The sequence below is a fragment of the Seriola lalandi genome, unplaced genomic scaffold (assembly GCF_002814215.2).
Source record: "Seriola lalandi dorsalis isolate HSWRI2012SDOR001 ecotype SW California unplaced genomic scaffold, Sedor1 jcf7180002054896, whole genome shotgun sequence".
Taxonomy (NCBI): domain Eukaryota; kingdom Metazoa; phylum Chordata; class Actinopteri; order Carangiformes; family Carangidae; genus Seriola; species Seriola lalandi.
The window spans coordinates 268,546-285,250 of NW_019525448.1; the positions used below are offsets into that span (position 1 = coordinate 268,546).

The 16,705-nt window shown below is 41.4% G+C and overlaps 1 protein-coding gene across 1 annotated transcript; it reads left to right on the top strand.

Annotated features, from left to right (window-relative positions):
• Positions 1–300: 300 nt before the first annotated feature.
• wnt7ab (wingless-type MMTV integration site family, member 7Ab) lies at positions 301–8,216 on the top strand. The gene is made up of 4 exons (XM_023429518.2): positions 301–564; positions 1,094–1,320; positions 4,077–4,348; positions 6,499–8,216. Exons 1-4 carry the CDS (start codon positions 494–496, stop codon positions 6,979–6,981), a joined length of 1,053 nt encoding a protein of 350 aa, XP_023285286.1. The 5' UTR covers positions 301–493; the 3' UTR covers positions 6,982–8,216.
• Positions 8,217–16,705: the final 8,489 nt, after the last annotated feature.

Below are 16,705 nucleotides of genomic sequence, written 5' to 3' on the forward strand. Positions count from 1 at the left end.
AATAACCCAATAAATAGCCATCCCAATCAGTGTGTGTGTGTGTGTGTGTGTGTGTGTGTGTGTGTGTGTGTGTGTGTGTGTGTGTGAGTGTGAGTGTGTGTTGAGATTCAGCCCTGGCGGGATTCTTCAGCAGGGCCCCATGTCTCTGTGAACACGCCCCAGATAGATGAGCCAGATATATAGCCAAGACCTGCGGGTTGCAGAGGAACTGTGAGAAAGAGATAATCGCACTTGCTCACCCACGGGTTACCTGTGACACCCTAGCAATGACAAGAGGGCCCAGTGAAAGGGGGCCAAGTAAAGGGAGTTCGGATGATACCCTATAGCCGGCAAACTTGTAAGAGTTCCCGAGCTGCGCTAGTTTTTGATGCTTTTCGTCATTTTGGAGTTCCGCTGGAGTTACCTGGGCTGCGATCGATCGGAGAATAAGCGTCGCTCATAAGTTACTCATCAGCTCCACAGATCGTTGCATGAAACTGAGAGCGGGGCCGCAATGAGTCGGAGAACACGACGCTGGATTTTAAGAGTTTTACTTTGTCTGGGAATTGTTTATTTGAAAATTGGGTGAGCTGCGTAAATTTGACTTCTCATTAGTTTGTTGTGCGTTATTCTCCAACAGAAAAGACAATAACCATGATCTGTTGTTGGTCCTTCGAAAACGCCGATTGTCTATCCAATATTTGCTCCAAAGCAGGTTGTTGATTTTATTCATGAGAAATAAAGCGTTTAGAGAACAGCGTCACTTTATCTGTTAGACCCGTGGCAACTGCGTGCTTATCACTTGACGACATTTCCTTTATTATAAAAAATAATGCCGACATAAGCATGAAAAGTATCTGCAACTTTAATGCAGCCTATAACTTACAAAATGTGTCTTATGTTGCAGCTTAGACATGTTAATGAATATCTATTAACGTGGATTTTAAGATACGTTTTAGTGTTAAAATATAATTATCCGAACAAAATTATAATTTTATACAGGTTTAAGGTTACAGTTAATAAACCACAAAGGGCAGTGTGCTTATTAGAGGAGACAAAAAAATAAAGAGTTGATGGCTTCTTTTTCTAAGTCCTATCCATCTTCCATTCACAGTGGCTTCTCGTCGGTGGTGGCCCTAGGTGCGAGCATAATCTGTAACAAGATCCCCGGTTTGGCCCCCAGACAACGGATTATCTGTCAGAGTCGCCCCGATGCCATTATCGTCATCGGAGAGGGAGCCCAAATGGGCATCAACGAGTGTCAGTTTCAGTTCAAAAACGGGCGCTGGAACTGCTCTGCGCTTGGAGAGAGGACAGTCTTCGGAAAAGAGTTGAAAGTGGGTATGTTGCTGTCTGTTAACGTTTGTTTACAATTTGACACTCTTTTTGTTTTCTCCGGCAGTTGGGTTAACACATTTTATATCTATGCGTATTTGTGCGCATAGATATAAAATCGTAAAATGCATCCAGACTTTACTTTGGCTTCTTTTGCGATTCCCCTCCAAAATTATGATCAGCATTTATAAAACACTGCGAAATGAATTATCAGATATATCTAGGCCTATCAAGAAGTTCAAATTATGACCCGATGCCTTCTGTAAGAATAATAAATAAATAAATTAAACTAAATAAATAAAAAATAAACTTTGACATATACCCTTTTTCTTTATGCCTCGCAAAACATAACCATTTAGCTGGTGCACTTGATCTGCAGTCAAAATCTGCACCAGACAAACTTCCTCTGCAAATAAATGATCATCTGCTTTGTATCACTGCATCTATAGAATAGGGAACATCCCATAAGGAACCAGTGTCATTTACATCAGGCCTAGTTTTGCTCCAGACTTTTCATTGAGCAGGGCTCTCTGAGCATGTATAAAAGGTTTCTGAAGCCAGCACTGTAACAAAGCTCTTGTGAATGTTGGCAGCCTTTCTTTTCAGCCTGACGGAGCCTCTGGAGACACATTTTCACTGGTCTTTATCCCGTCTAGTGATGGGTGCTGTGGCTCCCACTGTAGGGACTGTAGATCTTACCACGGGTATAAGTTACAGTGGGGAAAAGCCAAGAGGAAAGCAAGACTTGAAAGTACTAAATTAGAGAAACAAATTAATCCAAATCAATGTTTCTGCTGAGACAAAGGTCTCCTTCAAAGGCAGGATGAACATGGCAATATTGAAATCATGGCTGGAGTTTTGTGGCTGGTTTGTTGGCTATTATGAACTGATATATTCGATTAAAGACTGTCAGATATTGAAGGCACCAATACCAGGAAGCTCTGGTTTAAACAATGTTTAATGGAGCATAAAGATATTTTTCTAATGATACCTTTATGACATCATTATAGGGAGTTTGATAACCAAAGGTGACTTTGAAAAACTATTTTTTACAAACCTTACAAGAATTTTAAAATATTTTTTCTTCAACCAGAGCTATTGAAGTATATAAGAAAATCCAAATACCCTTCTACACAATGGTCAATAGCTTGGACCAGCTGTTTGAGGCCATCTTGCATGCTGCTATTGGAAAGAAAGGATTATCTCTTCATACTGTTGAAATGAAAACAGTGGTGTTTGACAATCTGTTCCTTTATGAATGAGTTTTGAGCCCATCAAGAGACTTGGTCTGTGTTTCCAAGAGAGGAGTTTTAGTCTATGGCTTGGACAGCCATACCAAATAGATTGGTTTCACTGATCAGATTAGCGTAGAAGGTGAATGGTTGTAAATGAATGCCATTGTTGCTGCCCATTCTGAGCGGAGCCGTGTAGCTTGCAATTGTTCTTAAAGTAAAGGGAGGAATGACCAGTGAACTGAGGAGTAATGCAAGGTGCATCAGCCGTTTAAGTATTTGTAGGCTTCAACTAAGTTTGCACTTGAACTTTGTAGATGCACTTAACTGTATGAGACGAGGTCCATATAAAGAGGCAGCACACTGAGACACTGTAGAGATGAAAGAGAAACAAAATGTGGCAGAAGAACAGTGAACTGGCACTCCCAGTTCAGCTTACACCGGCTTTTGTCCACTCTCCTTTTAATATCTTCCACCTCTCATTACAAGTGTATGAAGAATTCATTCCATCTCTTGTGGTGAACCCATGCACTCAGAACTGCAGGGGAAAAATTAACAACGGTGCAGTCAGAACTGACACACCTTCTTTTTTGGCTCGGAGCCCATCAAGTCTATAAAAACGTCCACATAATTGATGCCTCAATATGAGTTTTTTTTTTTCTTCTTCTTCTTTTTTCAATGGTGATGTTTATCAAAAACATGGCAGCTTTACATAGTGAAGCAGGAGGAAGCGCAGAGAAGGTATAATGTTTGTTTTGAACAAACAGAGACGAGAGGAGTTTATTTACACGTAGATATGATGGATGTTGTCGCCAGCAGTTTCCTGTTTGCATTATAATGAATCACAGATCTGGAAATGAAAACTTGGTGATCATGTTTATGAATATGCACATATTACACTACGGGCTGTTTTGACATTGTATCGGAAGGAAAAAAAAGTATTGCTTTGTTTGCATTACATATGGTTTTGAATGAGATATATTAGACTTTCTCTTTGTAGTGGTTTTTTTCTTGGCTCATTATTCGACTGGAGAACTTTGCTGCAGGAACTTTCTATAAGTCCTGTCGGATTAACCTTTAGTTATTTGTCGATATTTCCGCGTGTGTGTAAATGATTTGTGAGCTGGACTTGGGTGAGATAACGGCAGGATGAAGATTCTGATGCCTTATGAGTTTACACAGAATGTGACAGTTTCTGAGCGGATCAATAGCCCTTCCTTGCCGACAACCCTCTTATTCATGCTGCTTTGTTGACTATATCGCCAGCAGCCATTTTGGTTCACGGACAGGACAGTCTCCAGGTCGGGTTTCAAAACACTGCAGCCCTTGAGTGATATGTCAGTACGACTGTGATGTAAGCACACATATTGTTAATAATTAATCTCTTTTTCCTATTTAAAAATCCTTTTGCATACTTACTGTACTTCCCTTGAACTGGAGGTGAAACACCTTGACATTCTTTTTTCTCACAAAATCTAAATCTATTCAAGCTATATTATATTCATCACCTTGTTTCTCTTGCTCCCCTAGGTAGCAAAGAGGCTGCGTTCACCTACGCCATCATTGCAGCAGGGGTGGCCCATGCCATTACCGCCGCCTGTACACAGGGTAACCTGAGTGACTGTAGCTGTGACAAGGAGAAGCAGGGTTTCTACAGTAAAGACCAAGGCTGGAAGTGGGGAGGCTGCTCGGCGGACATCAGCTACGGCCTGGGCTTCTCAAAAGTATTTATCGATGCCCGGGAGGTCAAGCAGAATGCGAGGACACTCATGAACCTCCATAATAATGAGGTGGGACGCAAGGTAAGTGATTGGCACCTGGATTATGTCAGACCATTGACTTTATAGACTGTAGAAAATGCTGCAAAAAATATTTCCTCCCAACTCCAAGTTTAAAAAGATTCTTTCAAGACACAGAGAATACAAGTGAAGACCAAATGTGATGGTGAACTAGATCTAGTCCGAGGCTGGCCTAAGGTCCTGTTAACAGTCTCTGCCATGCTGCGGTGCGGGTGAACCTTGCCAAGGATCTGGGCAATGGGGCCAAGATTAAACAAGCAGCGGAATAAAAGGCTGCTTTTAGGGGAAGAGCTGTCTAAGTGGCAGGGTTTGATTACAACCCAGATCTCTTCTCTGAAAACAGATTGACACTGTACAAAAAGGCATTAGCCCAGTCCCCCCCATGCTTTGCACCATTGGGACAGTATACAGTTACCTTTATAACGAAACCCCGCCCACAATTTCTCTAATATCATAAACCCACATCAGGTGAAGTGTGCTTGTAAATGCACCTCATGGGTGTTTGCTGTTTGGTTACTTGGTTTGATCTTCACTGAGTAGTATGTGTTTCTGTTGTTGTTCAGAAGAGTGTAGTTATATGCACTGCACCTGCAACTCTAACCACAGTTTTAATCACATCATTGGGCCTACAGTCCTAATTGGATCTTCATCAAGTCACAATAAATTTTATATACCATGCACCTGGCCTTGCTTACTGCCAGATAATAATAAAGTAACAGTAAACATTTGTTTACAACAAAAAGCTGAAGTTGAAGGAAAAAGAAAAACAGAAAGAGAGAAAACAAAAATGCGATAAATCAAACAAATTTAGCCGGAAATGTTATTTTCGAGGTGTGTGTCGCCCTGCTTTGATTGCTTTTCTGCATGCATGGCTGCAGAGCACTGCGGAGTGGCAAAGAGACTCCAGTAAGTCTAGAGGTTAGAGATTGAGTGCAGTAATGTGCCCAACAGCCGAAGTGAGGTCGGAGTTAGTGAAGAATAAAGGAGCTTTGCCCAAGTTAACTCATATCCCCTTCTCTCTGTCTCACTGTGCCAAAATAGCCTCATTCACAAAACCAACACGTCCAACACGGTGGCTGAAAAGCCTCCTCGCACACAATTGTGCTGAGAATGATCATTTTCTGCGTGCGTTTCAGGGTCATGAATTCAAATTGGCTTATCTGGACGGCTGAACTGCCTCCCAGGGAAAAGACTATACTCGTCGATTCAAACTTTTGCTTCTTTCCCATTCTTTCTGCTAATAAATAGACTCTCTGTTTTGATAGTCACCCCCCCCCTCCTTTATTTATGCTAATCAAAAGCAGTGACACTGAGCAGGAGCGCCGTTCACAGCTCCCTGGTCGAAGACGTCAGGACAAAGGCTGTCACAAGTGTTGGTCACAGAACAACTGTTGGATTAGGGAGTTGAAGCCAAGGGTTTTATGAAGTGGTTTGCTCAGGGGAAAGTTGTTTTTTGCTTCTTGTTCTCATGTCTCTATTTGGGTTTTATTGTTACAGTTCACTTGCCAAGAACACAGATGCATAAATATCTTGTCACTGGCTGTAGGAGACCATATCGCATACCAAACACCAAGCATTTTAGCGAAGGGAAATTGCAATTGACCTTGTTGCTAACGAAAATTCCAGTTTCAGTCAGTGGCACTTCTCATTGTCATCAGTTCAGGGTTTAGCAGTAATCCTAGTCACTCGACGCCTTGTACAGTCACTCTTGACATTTGTGTGTTGTGTGTGGTAACTACACACACAGAGCCTGAAATCCGATACATTATTTTGGCTTCTGTGTATATGGTATGACACTGCTATACGGTGGGGCTGTATTTAATCCCCAACTGTAGTGTATTTGTCAGTCACATTGTTATTAAGTTGCACTTTTGTCACTTTCCTTGAAGTTGAAGAGTTGAAATGTGGATTGAAATACACCAGGTTTTTGAATCTGTAGACATGGCATGAATTTTAATTCAGCAGCAATTCTGAAAAATATAACCAAATTTCTTTAAGTGATAAAACCATTATTAGAGTAAACTACATGACACTTGGTTTTAGTAATCTAGCATGGCTCTCATTCATGAGAGTGTAGCAATGACTCATCACCAGAATGTGTTTTTACGGTTGGCAGTTGTTACCACGTTACTAACTTGTTTTTGTGCGTCTAGATCCTGGAGAAGAACATGCGACTGGAATGCAAGTGTCATGGTGTCTCAGGCTCCTGCACCACCAAAACCTGCTGGACTACACTTCCCAAGTTCCGCGAGCTTGGCTACATTCTCAAGGAGAAGTATGCCCATGCGGTGCACGTGGAACCGGTGAAAGCCAGCCGCAACAAGCGTCCTAAATTCCTCAAGATCAAGAAGCCTTACTCTTACCGTAAGCCCATGGATACAGACCTGGTGTACATAGACAAGTCACCTAACTACTGCGAGGCGGACCCTGTGACCGGGAGCTTGGGGACGCAGGGCAGGGTGTGTAACAAGACTATGATGCAACACATCAGCGGCTGTGACCTGATGTGCTGCGGTCGGGGATACAACACACACCAGTACTCACGCGTCTGGCAGTGCAACTGCAAGTTCCTGTGGTGCTGCTACGTTAAGTGCAACACCTGCAGTGAGAGGACAGAGGTGTACACATGCAAATGAGAATATTTATTGGATGGTGTGTGTGAGTGTGTGTGTGTGTGTGTGTGTGTGTGTGTGTGTGTCATGATGATGTTGATGCATGGGAGCATGTGTGTTCATATCTTTGTGTTGTTATGGACAAACTGGAACTGTCAAACTTAACAAGAAGGCTGACACTGCAGTCTTTTCATACATAATGAGGAACTACTGTACTGTGTACGAATACAGTAAGCGGAAGATGGGGCGTCACGATTCTTTTGCACACAAAGCTCTTCACTCTTCTTCATGGATTTCTGTGTTTGTTGGGGTGCAGTGCGGAGACAGTGTGACAAAACTGTACCGTGGCATATGGGACTGGATGACCGCAGTGTGCGTCACCAAGGCAAAATGTCAAGACTTTAAGCTATACATGTGGACATTTTACTGACATCTTGACTGTTTGGACTTTGCTAATGCAGATGAATTATGGTGGATGTGATTGCTGGGCAGAACACACTGCTGTAGTCCTCACTCCCTGTGCACAGATGAAATGACACAACCATTTGGAATATTTAACATACTGTATTTAGAGAATGAAAATAATTAATATTAATTTATTCTATAAAGAAAACTACTGATTTTGTCCATTTTGGATCAAAAGTAACTAAATGTTGGGAGGTTTTAGTTTATTAAAGCAACCAAAACTTGTCCATGGTTAACACACTGGATTTGAATCTGCCTGGAATAATGTGTCGTCTTGTAGAATAATGTTGTTCCAGATGAAACTGCTGTAGGCTACTCACACTGACCTTCTGACCTTCTCATGTCTGCCCCCTGTTTGCTGCTAGTCTAGAGAATCCCACTTGTTGAGGTAGAAGGCTGTACGCTCTACTGACTGTCTTCAATGGCATTGCTCACTTCAAGCTCATTTAGCTTAACTTGACTTATTCACTGATCAAAAACATGGGCACATTTTCCACTTTTGGTAAATATTGGTTAATAGAGTATATTTTGTAAAAGCCTATTTTTATATGAATGTCTTATTTATATGTTTTGCATATTCAATGTCAAGTTCTGACCCTGACACCCTGTTTTGAAACCCTTGTGAAAAAATTATCTGATATATGTAAGTTGGCCCCTGCTGTCACTGCCATAGTTGTATATTGTAAGTGATAGAAACTGTTCATATGTGTCATGTGTTCAAACGTCTGTGTTTACTGCATTTCATGACTACTACTGATGGAATACAGGAACAGAATAACACTAGGAAGACCTGATTTCCTTTATTGCTTCCTCGTTTTTCCTCAAGTTTCACTCTGATCATGACGAAAGAACAAATGAGAATGCCACGTTATAAAAACATATGAGGACTATTTAGTTTTGCAATAGTATTGTAAGAATAAAACACACTTGAACAGTTGTAATGTTCTGTAAACGGCCAGTTTCGGAATTACACATAAGAAAGACTGAAAATCGAAAAAGAAACTGCTGGTATTTTCTTGCCATAAACAAGCCTTGTAATGGAGTTGTTGAACATTATGCCATAAATTAACCTAATGGCTCACTGAATAGGAATCAATTAACTGATAGAGTCATTACTTTCAGATGAACATGAAAGTAAATCTTCATTAATAGTAGCTATGCTGTGGTTTGCATCATCATCAGGCACTCGTGAAGTGTCATAAAATAAAGATAAATGTTCTCAATTATTATATGGTCTCCATGGAGATAAATCAGCTCTCAAAGGCCTTTTCCTGCAAGTACAATGTGAGCAATACTCAGCCATAGAAAGAGATCTGTTCTTTGAGAGGGGAAAGTTATTCAGGCTTAATTGAGGGCCCATCTTGCAGACTGGGAAGCAGTTGAATGTGTCCAAGGAGAAACGTGTTTGTCCTCTAATGGTAGGGTACCAGTGTAATTGATGAGACTGGTCGGGCAGACTGTCACAGTGATGACTTGCTCAGTCGGGGGAGTGGGAGCTGTCAGGTGATAGATGACTCGCACATCTGCTTCATTCACTCCTGGGCCACTAGTTGCTACAACAACTCCAGTGCAGCAGAGAAAATGCGGGGCAGTCTCCAAGAGAGGCCGGCCAACGTGTCAGGGAAATGTTAACGATGCTAAAGCCCACAGTCGTTACAGATTCCACTCTCATTGGCCTGGAAGTGCTGTCGGGAGACGGGCCCAGAGGTGTTGATGGAAAACCTGCTCCCAATAATCTCCTGGGATTGACAAATGTAGCCTGTAAAGTTTTCACCTGTGCTGTATGTTAGAACATTTCTATGTGGGTATTTTCCTTGTAAAAGCGACTTTTTTTTTTAACTTTCTAGTGAATGAGCTGAAACACATGAGAATTCAGGTTTAATTTACAGTAGATTAGCCGTATCATGTGTCATTGGCAGTGATAATCTGCCCAGAATAAAGAGAAAAGGGCGTGAAATGGATAATAATAGAGGCTTGTCTCTGTCTGACAAGAGCTTTCAGCTTTCATAATATTGATACAAAAGACTCACGCATAAAAAAAGGCAGCTGCTCCAAAAGCTGGTTAAACCTAAACTAGAGGTTTGTGTGTGTGACACACATCACATTATCTCATGAACAAAACAAAAGCAGTCCTTTACATGTTTCACCTATTTATTTTCACCTGTAGTAAGCGAACATTTGAATAACAAGGGCAAAAGCACAGGTTTGTGTGGATACTTTGAACAAGGTTTCACTAATGTGGATCAATAACCAATATTTACACCATCAAACCTTTGATGCCATTACCGTTAAAACGGTGATGTTTAGCTACTTTTCAGGATAATCCACCTGCAGTGTTTTCCAGTCAGGTGCAAAACACCACCGCATAGAGGCCACAGTCACTTCATCTCCATTGAGTCACAAGCACAAAATACCACCTTCTTTGATATCGCAGCCTATAAGTCAGACACCCTGCAGGATCACTGAAATGCTAATTATACTCTTAGCTGTGTTTCTCCATAAACAGGAGCAGGCCCATGCCAAGATGTTCAGGGGTGTAATATCCATGTTGCTCTGAAGTGGGGTTTGCTTTACTCTTTGGAGTTTTGTTTATAAACACATAAATACACACACACACACACACACACACACACACACACACACACACACACACACACACACACACACACACACACACAGAGACAGAAACACACACACACTCACACTCATCACCAGTGGTGGTTGGAAATTGGTGGTAGCTGCAGATTTATGGTTGGTAGTCTGGCTCACTCCCTGTGTTATTGCTGGAGGCCTGCCACAGCTTCCATATCTTCTCTCATGACCCGTTACATCAGGGCGGCCGAGCAGTGAGCCCCAGCCAGCAATTAGTGTCAAAGCCAACAATGAGTCTTTTAAAACATATTTAAGCAAGACCCATCCTGCTTTTTGTTTTATCATTAGACTGGCTTGTCAGCAACCAAATTTATAACTGAAATTAAAAATTAGCTGATGATGCAGTAGTTAGTGAATAGAGTGATAGAATTTAGGATTCATTTCCAGTTCATACTGCGAAGCTAAACCTAACTGTACTGTCCAGAGTGGTCCGATTTCTTTATACAGTCATACCTGTTCATTTCTGATTTGTCAGCATGGCAGCTAATCGCAGAATAAGTTACACATGAAACATAGATAGCATCTTGCTTTTACTTTTCCTCAGAAAACCTGTGGCAACTAAAAATATGCCACTAGTGAATAAGGAAATGACTCATAATTTCACAGTAAAAGACTTGTTAAATCATACATTTCACTGGGCCTTCGTCAACACAAGGCTCTCTGTGTGAACTATTCCGTTTCAACAGCTTCCAACATTTCACTCAGACAAGTGGACAGCGCTAAAGACAATAATTTGAAGGAGGAGGAGGAGGAGGAGCGAGAAAATGTGCTCTCCAGTTTTTTCTCTACCCTTCGCTCTCTCTGACCATAAATCTTCTGACACATGATTATGTCAGTCATACTTTTGTTTTTCCTCTGGTTGAGACATGCACAAGCACCTGAGCGCTGCACAGTAAATTGCAGAGCACAAGGTTGTCTTTATGTGATTCCAGAGATACTGTATGGGTGCAGAGCTCATTCATGCACTCTCTTAACCGCGTGCTGTTTGAGTCTGTGTGATGGAAACCAGAGATAGCCGACAATATCCACTCCCCGCAAGAGAGATCCACAAATGGTTGGCCCTCACAGGGTCTATCTGATTTTACAGGTAAACACAGTGGTCAAATAGCTTCAAGGTATTGTCAGGGGCATTAAGGTAAGAACACAGGCTGGATCAGCTCTCTGGGGGGGATTTTGAAGGAGCCATTTATAATGATTTGAATGAACATACCAGCCCACTTAACCTGCCTTTGAAAGCTCTTGAAATATGTAATCATGGAGCAGTAATGCATCTGAGAAATGGGGCAATAAGAACTTTGAGTGAGTATGTTAAAAGCTTCCTTTGATGGCGCATAGTGTTGTATCTTCAAATGATCTGAGCACCCCATATGATACTTTTCCTTGTTTTTGGAGTGGTTTGGAACAGAGCTATGGAGGGCCCTCATACCTGCCCCCCTCCACCAACCCCCCTCCACAGAAGACGTCACCTGAGCTAAGCTTACAGTAATCCTCCGAACGTCTCGGGCGTCCTGACACGGGATGTTTTGAACAAAAACACCAAACTCACTACAACCCCATAAGACCCAGAGACGCTTAGCAAATAATCACTGATCTTCATCCAGCGTCATGACAGTCAGCCAGCCAGATTCTAAACCTGACAGCTTTTCCTTGCACTTACAAAAAATCAGCTGGCATCTTCTCTCGTTGATTTGATTGTTTTGTGTTGGTGTGACAAGGCGGCAGGTTCATTATAAACCACAGTCTCATTTATGAAGCTTCATACTTCTCACTTCACTCCTGTCCTGATTACGAAACCTTTCCCTCACAAGTGCTCACCTTCACATAGACACAACGTTTAAACGAGGATAGAGAAAATACTGAAATGAAACTGGAAACACAGCCAAGCATGATTTTTTTTTTCCACCTGTATATTAGGCAACAGATTTATCAGTCAATGCCGAAGGCGTTTCAATTTTTAATTTCTCAGTCTGTCAACAGGAAAGGTGCACAAACAAGTTGCTGGGAAGTAAACATTCTGCGTGTACTTCACTGATGGTGTCATAGCTTCCAAGCTCATGTCTCTTGGCTGAACAGTTCAGAGGGAGTTGCAATGAATTCTCTCCTCTAGCATCTTGTAACCTGTCCAGACACGCTCCTAAATGTATCATTGCAGAAAGCCATGAAACAATTTGAGCTGATGCTGCCAGTTTAAATAACTAAACCGTGTGGTCAGAGCTATTATATCATTAATCTTCTCCCTTTCTCCACTCATGCTTTGACAAGATATGGAAACACCCTCACCTTCAACCCAAAGAGGTAAAGAGATACCTGAAAGTACTTCTTTTGATATGTATCCCACAATGCTGGTGACAAAAGTGTTTTGAAGTCAGTGCCACGGTCCTTTTCAATCATGTTATCTTCATTTCATTTCCTGCCGCTGAACTGAAATGCATATTCCAGACAAGCCTTTGAAAGAGAACGTTTCTTCTGTGACAACACATAGCAAATGTGTTCTGCACAATTTACAGTTTTTGTGTGTGGGTCACAAACGGGCCTTTGCCTGTGGTTAACTGCGTACACAGTTCATGATACTGATGTCATGAACTGTAATAACCACTTGTATGAAGTTTTATGTCTGTGGCTCCCTGTAAATAATAGCCAGTGTTGGCTGTAAACAAGGTAAAGGCCTCTGTAGAGATGTCTGACAGGTGGTATCTCCGGTCATTCTGTTCATTCCTCTAAACATATTTAATTTTTTCCATTCCTCACTTTTTTCCTTACAATGCATGCACAATCACTATTACGCTCCTTACCCACTTTAAAAATAAAAAGACTGAATTGAAACGGGTAGGTAATGTGCACCGAATGACCTCAGAGTCATGGAGGTCATTCAGTGACAGTGGTAGATGATCCTGCAGTTCAGTGCAGGGTCAGAGGTTTGTCTGTAGGGCAGGGGAACACAGCTGGATGCTCAGCTTCAGTGATGGTAATGAGATAAAGAATAGGACAAAAGGGAAACGGGATAAAGAGAGCGATGAAGGGGAGAGAATCTCACTTTCACTTGCCTTTAATGATTTTAAGGATTTGAAGGCTTTATACCTACAGTATGTTGATTTATGGTTATTGTAATGTTATATTGCTGTTGTTGTCTTTACAATAGTGAAAACAGGCAATACAAATGACATTTTCTTTTGGCTGGCCATTCATTAGCGAGTGACTCCTCTTGGCCCAGTTAAATCCAGAAAGAAAGCCTAATGGGCAGTGACTCCTGATACTGTGCCAGACAGTGACAAACACCCTAAAGGGTTTCTGGCAAGACGTCTTTAGATTTTCTTTTTTTTTTGCTCTTTTGCAGCCAAATAAATGACCCTGCCTTGCACTGACAGTAATATTAGTAGGGCACGTAGCGAGAAAAACACTCTATGAGGATCATACCTATAAAGCAGAGGTGTATCTCCTACAGTTGTCACAAGGGGAAGAGAGTAAACATGATCCAGACTATGATCTGCTGTCACCTGCAACTCCCGAAGAGAGAACAAAAGCAGTTGGAGCATTGTCAGCTGGCACAGATACCACAGTGATCACTTCCATCATAAATCACCGCTCTTCAAAAGGATAGGTGTTTAGTGACAGGACGAGTAGGCTGAACAAAGCGAGTGTGAAACTCGCAAGAAGTTGAAGCAGTTCTTCGTTGTGACGATGGTTTCTGCTTAGAGGACACCTGCAAAGCAGACTGGGAGAATGAGGATGCATTCCAAAAAGGGCTTTCTTCGAAAAACTGTCAGACAAGTTTTCCTCATCCGGAGGCCGCCTGATATTATCAGTGTCTGAAGGAGAAATATACACAATGGTGAATATTGAGTGATTTCTTTCCCTTATCGTTATGAAATTTTAAGATAAGACTCCAATCTGCATATTTTACACCAATCACCATCAGTTATAAAATATAATTTTGCAGGTATGATATTTGAATGTTGATGGAGTTTGCAAGGAGGCCAAATGTAAACAACATGGATACTGATTTTACTACAAGAATATATACATTTTTCCCCATTCTTAATTTCTTCACCCATCCTTTTTTCCTAACTGTTCAACAATAAGGAACATTGTCGCATGTTTACATGCTCACTTTCCCTCCCAGTGTTTCCCGTCTGGCTTGACTCGGTTATCAAATAAGGCAAAATGTAAAATAAATTGTCTTCCTAGCAACCTAGCTGATATTTTTGGCCACTGTAAACTACACTGGCATATTATCACCTTGGCAAACATTTGCCTATTCACACATCCAGCAGTTACGGAGCAACATTAGCACTCATTTGGAGTCATGTTTCTTGCCTTTTGATGAATGTAAGTTCAAGATTTTGCTCCCTTTTAGCTGTTTTTGGTCTCTTGTGGGCTCTGTAGTTCCTGACTGTTCCACTATATTTGCCTGCTAGCCGCTAACGGTGTCCACTGTTTGGTGTTCAACAGGTAGCAGGTGGATTTTTAGAGCTGTACTGCAGAGTCAGCTACCTGCTTAGCATAAAATGAGAGGTATCAGAGCAGTTTGGGTGAAACAAAACTTTAAAGGAGCTATTTATAAGTTTTGCTATTGCTACATAACTAGCATAAGCATGAACAGTTGTTTACTTTCCAGTCTAGAGGAAATGTTGTGAGTTCAGCATCAAACTTTTTTTACTTACCAAGCGCTGTCTCCAGTGGTGGAAAAAAACACTAATGATCCTTATCTCTATCACATCTTGTTCTTCACCACTTTCCAATAGCGACTGACTGTAGCCTCCAATCTGCCCTGAAGACCTAGCGCTGCTCAGAGGCCGTATTATAACCTCTTGTATTATAAAGACAACGGTGGCTGAAGATCTTTAAGTGACAATAACCACCAATCACTTCCAGCAAGAAACCTCATTTGGCAGCAGACAAACATACACACAAATAGCCCCTTTAAAGTAGCATGCTGTAAAATAAAACAAAACGAAAAACAATGAGCCAAAAGACAATGAAAAACTCTTCAGAACAGAGGAACTGCAGCGAGCAACCCCTTTCACATACAAGTAGTCATGGGATCCATTGTTAGTATTAAACATTGATTATAACTTCCTTGACAAACACAATGGCAGGAGAACTTTAACTCTAACATGATGAAGCTTGACAGGTGATACCTGCAGATGCTCACACCACAGCAGCTTGTAACAGGTGGAAGCTTGCTGCAGGTGGCACGTCTTCATTGGCCACAGTGAGAGACACGTTAGGACATCAAACAACTGTGGTGCAGCATAAAGAGAGGCTGCATGCTGCCATATTGGAAAGTCATGAGCAGCAACAAGGTCAGTAAGGTTCAGGCAGATGAACATATTAATGCCTTAGTTTTAATTATATAAATATGAGGAATTTTTTAGTTCTTAAAGATCAACCTGGGGGCATAAACATGCTAAAACAGCTATGACTCAATTATTTAGCAAGGCAGAGAAGAGTGTTTCCTGACGGATTTACACTTGAACACAAGATAAAGAGCCTACAGAGACTTATCACTACAAAAGCTACGAAACCCAGGCTCCAGGCTATAAGATAGAATCTGAGTGATATTTGGTGAGTTGAAGCAATTTAAAAAGGCCACTTCTGTCTGTTTTTATTTCCCAGTCAACTGATGTGAGCATTATTAATAATCAGGGAAGAGAAAAATGGTCAAGTGTATTATGAGAGAGAATCCAAAGTAACAGTCGCCCCCTACAGTCAGGTACCAGAATCAATAAAAGTCTCCTCTGCTGCCTTTGAGAAGTGTTACACTGGATCACAACATTCAGTGGTCTCGTAAAGTTCGGCACTATCACTCTGAGAAGAAATAAAAAAGGAAAACAGAGTCAGAATGTGACAAGTTCGTCAGTGCCCTAATGACAGGTTTATCTTGAAGAGAGACAGAGACAAACATTACCTCAGAGCTGCCTCCTCTACTGCTGCTGCAGACGTGCTGTACACCCCAAAGACAGCGTCAGTTCATTGAGTCTGTCCTGGGGGAAATTCCTTTCTACTACTGTCCCTCTCTGAGCAGACTGTAGTTGTCAGTGTTGGGTCATATGATGATATATTTGTGTCTTTCAATAACGGAAAAATTCCACTATTGTGAACACATGCTTGAACTGCAAGGCTGAGAGCTCAAACTGAAGACACGTGCAGGATTGATACGGGGACCAGACAAGGTGTAGCTAAGGTGAAGTCTAGAAAGACTAAACAACTTGGTGCATTGTTAAAATCGAGTTAAACATAAAACAAAATAAAGAAGCACTAAATTATGTAATTAATATGAGAACACAGTATCAGGAAGTGAAGGATATCAGCAATTCAGGCATCACACTTGTGCAGTTCAACCAGTCAATTTACTCTGGCACACCTATAAGAACTCTTAGTGAAATAAATGAAATTACCTTTTGCTAATAGTAACTTGTTAGATGTACTGTACAATGTAAGAAAGACTTGGTCCCTCCTTTCACAAGCTGCCTCAAAGCCAGTCAGGCAGGTTTTCTGTAATTACATGAAAAATGGCTATGGTCCCTCCGGGATCTTGGCCACATGTGAGAAACAGGAGAAATGTCTTTGCTTGCTTGTGTATATACACACACACACACACACACACACACACACACACACACACACACAC

Coding starts and splice junctions, on each gene's coding strand:
- wnt7ab (XM_023429518.2), top strand. CDS start 494: ATGAGTCGGAGAACACGACGCTGGATTTTAAGAGTTTTACTTTGTCTG. Junction 565..1,093: donor ATTGTTTATTTGAAAATTGG/GTGAGCTGCGTA, acceptor TTCCATTCACAG/TGGCTTCTCGTCGGTGGTGG. Junction 1,321..4,076: donor CGGAAAAGAGTTGAAAGTGG/GTATGTTGCTGT, acceptor TTGCTCCCCTAG/GTAGCAAAGAGGCTGCGTTC.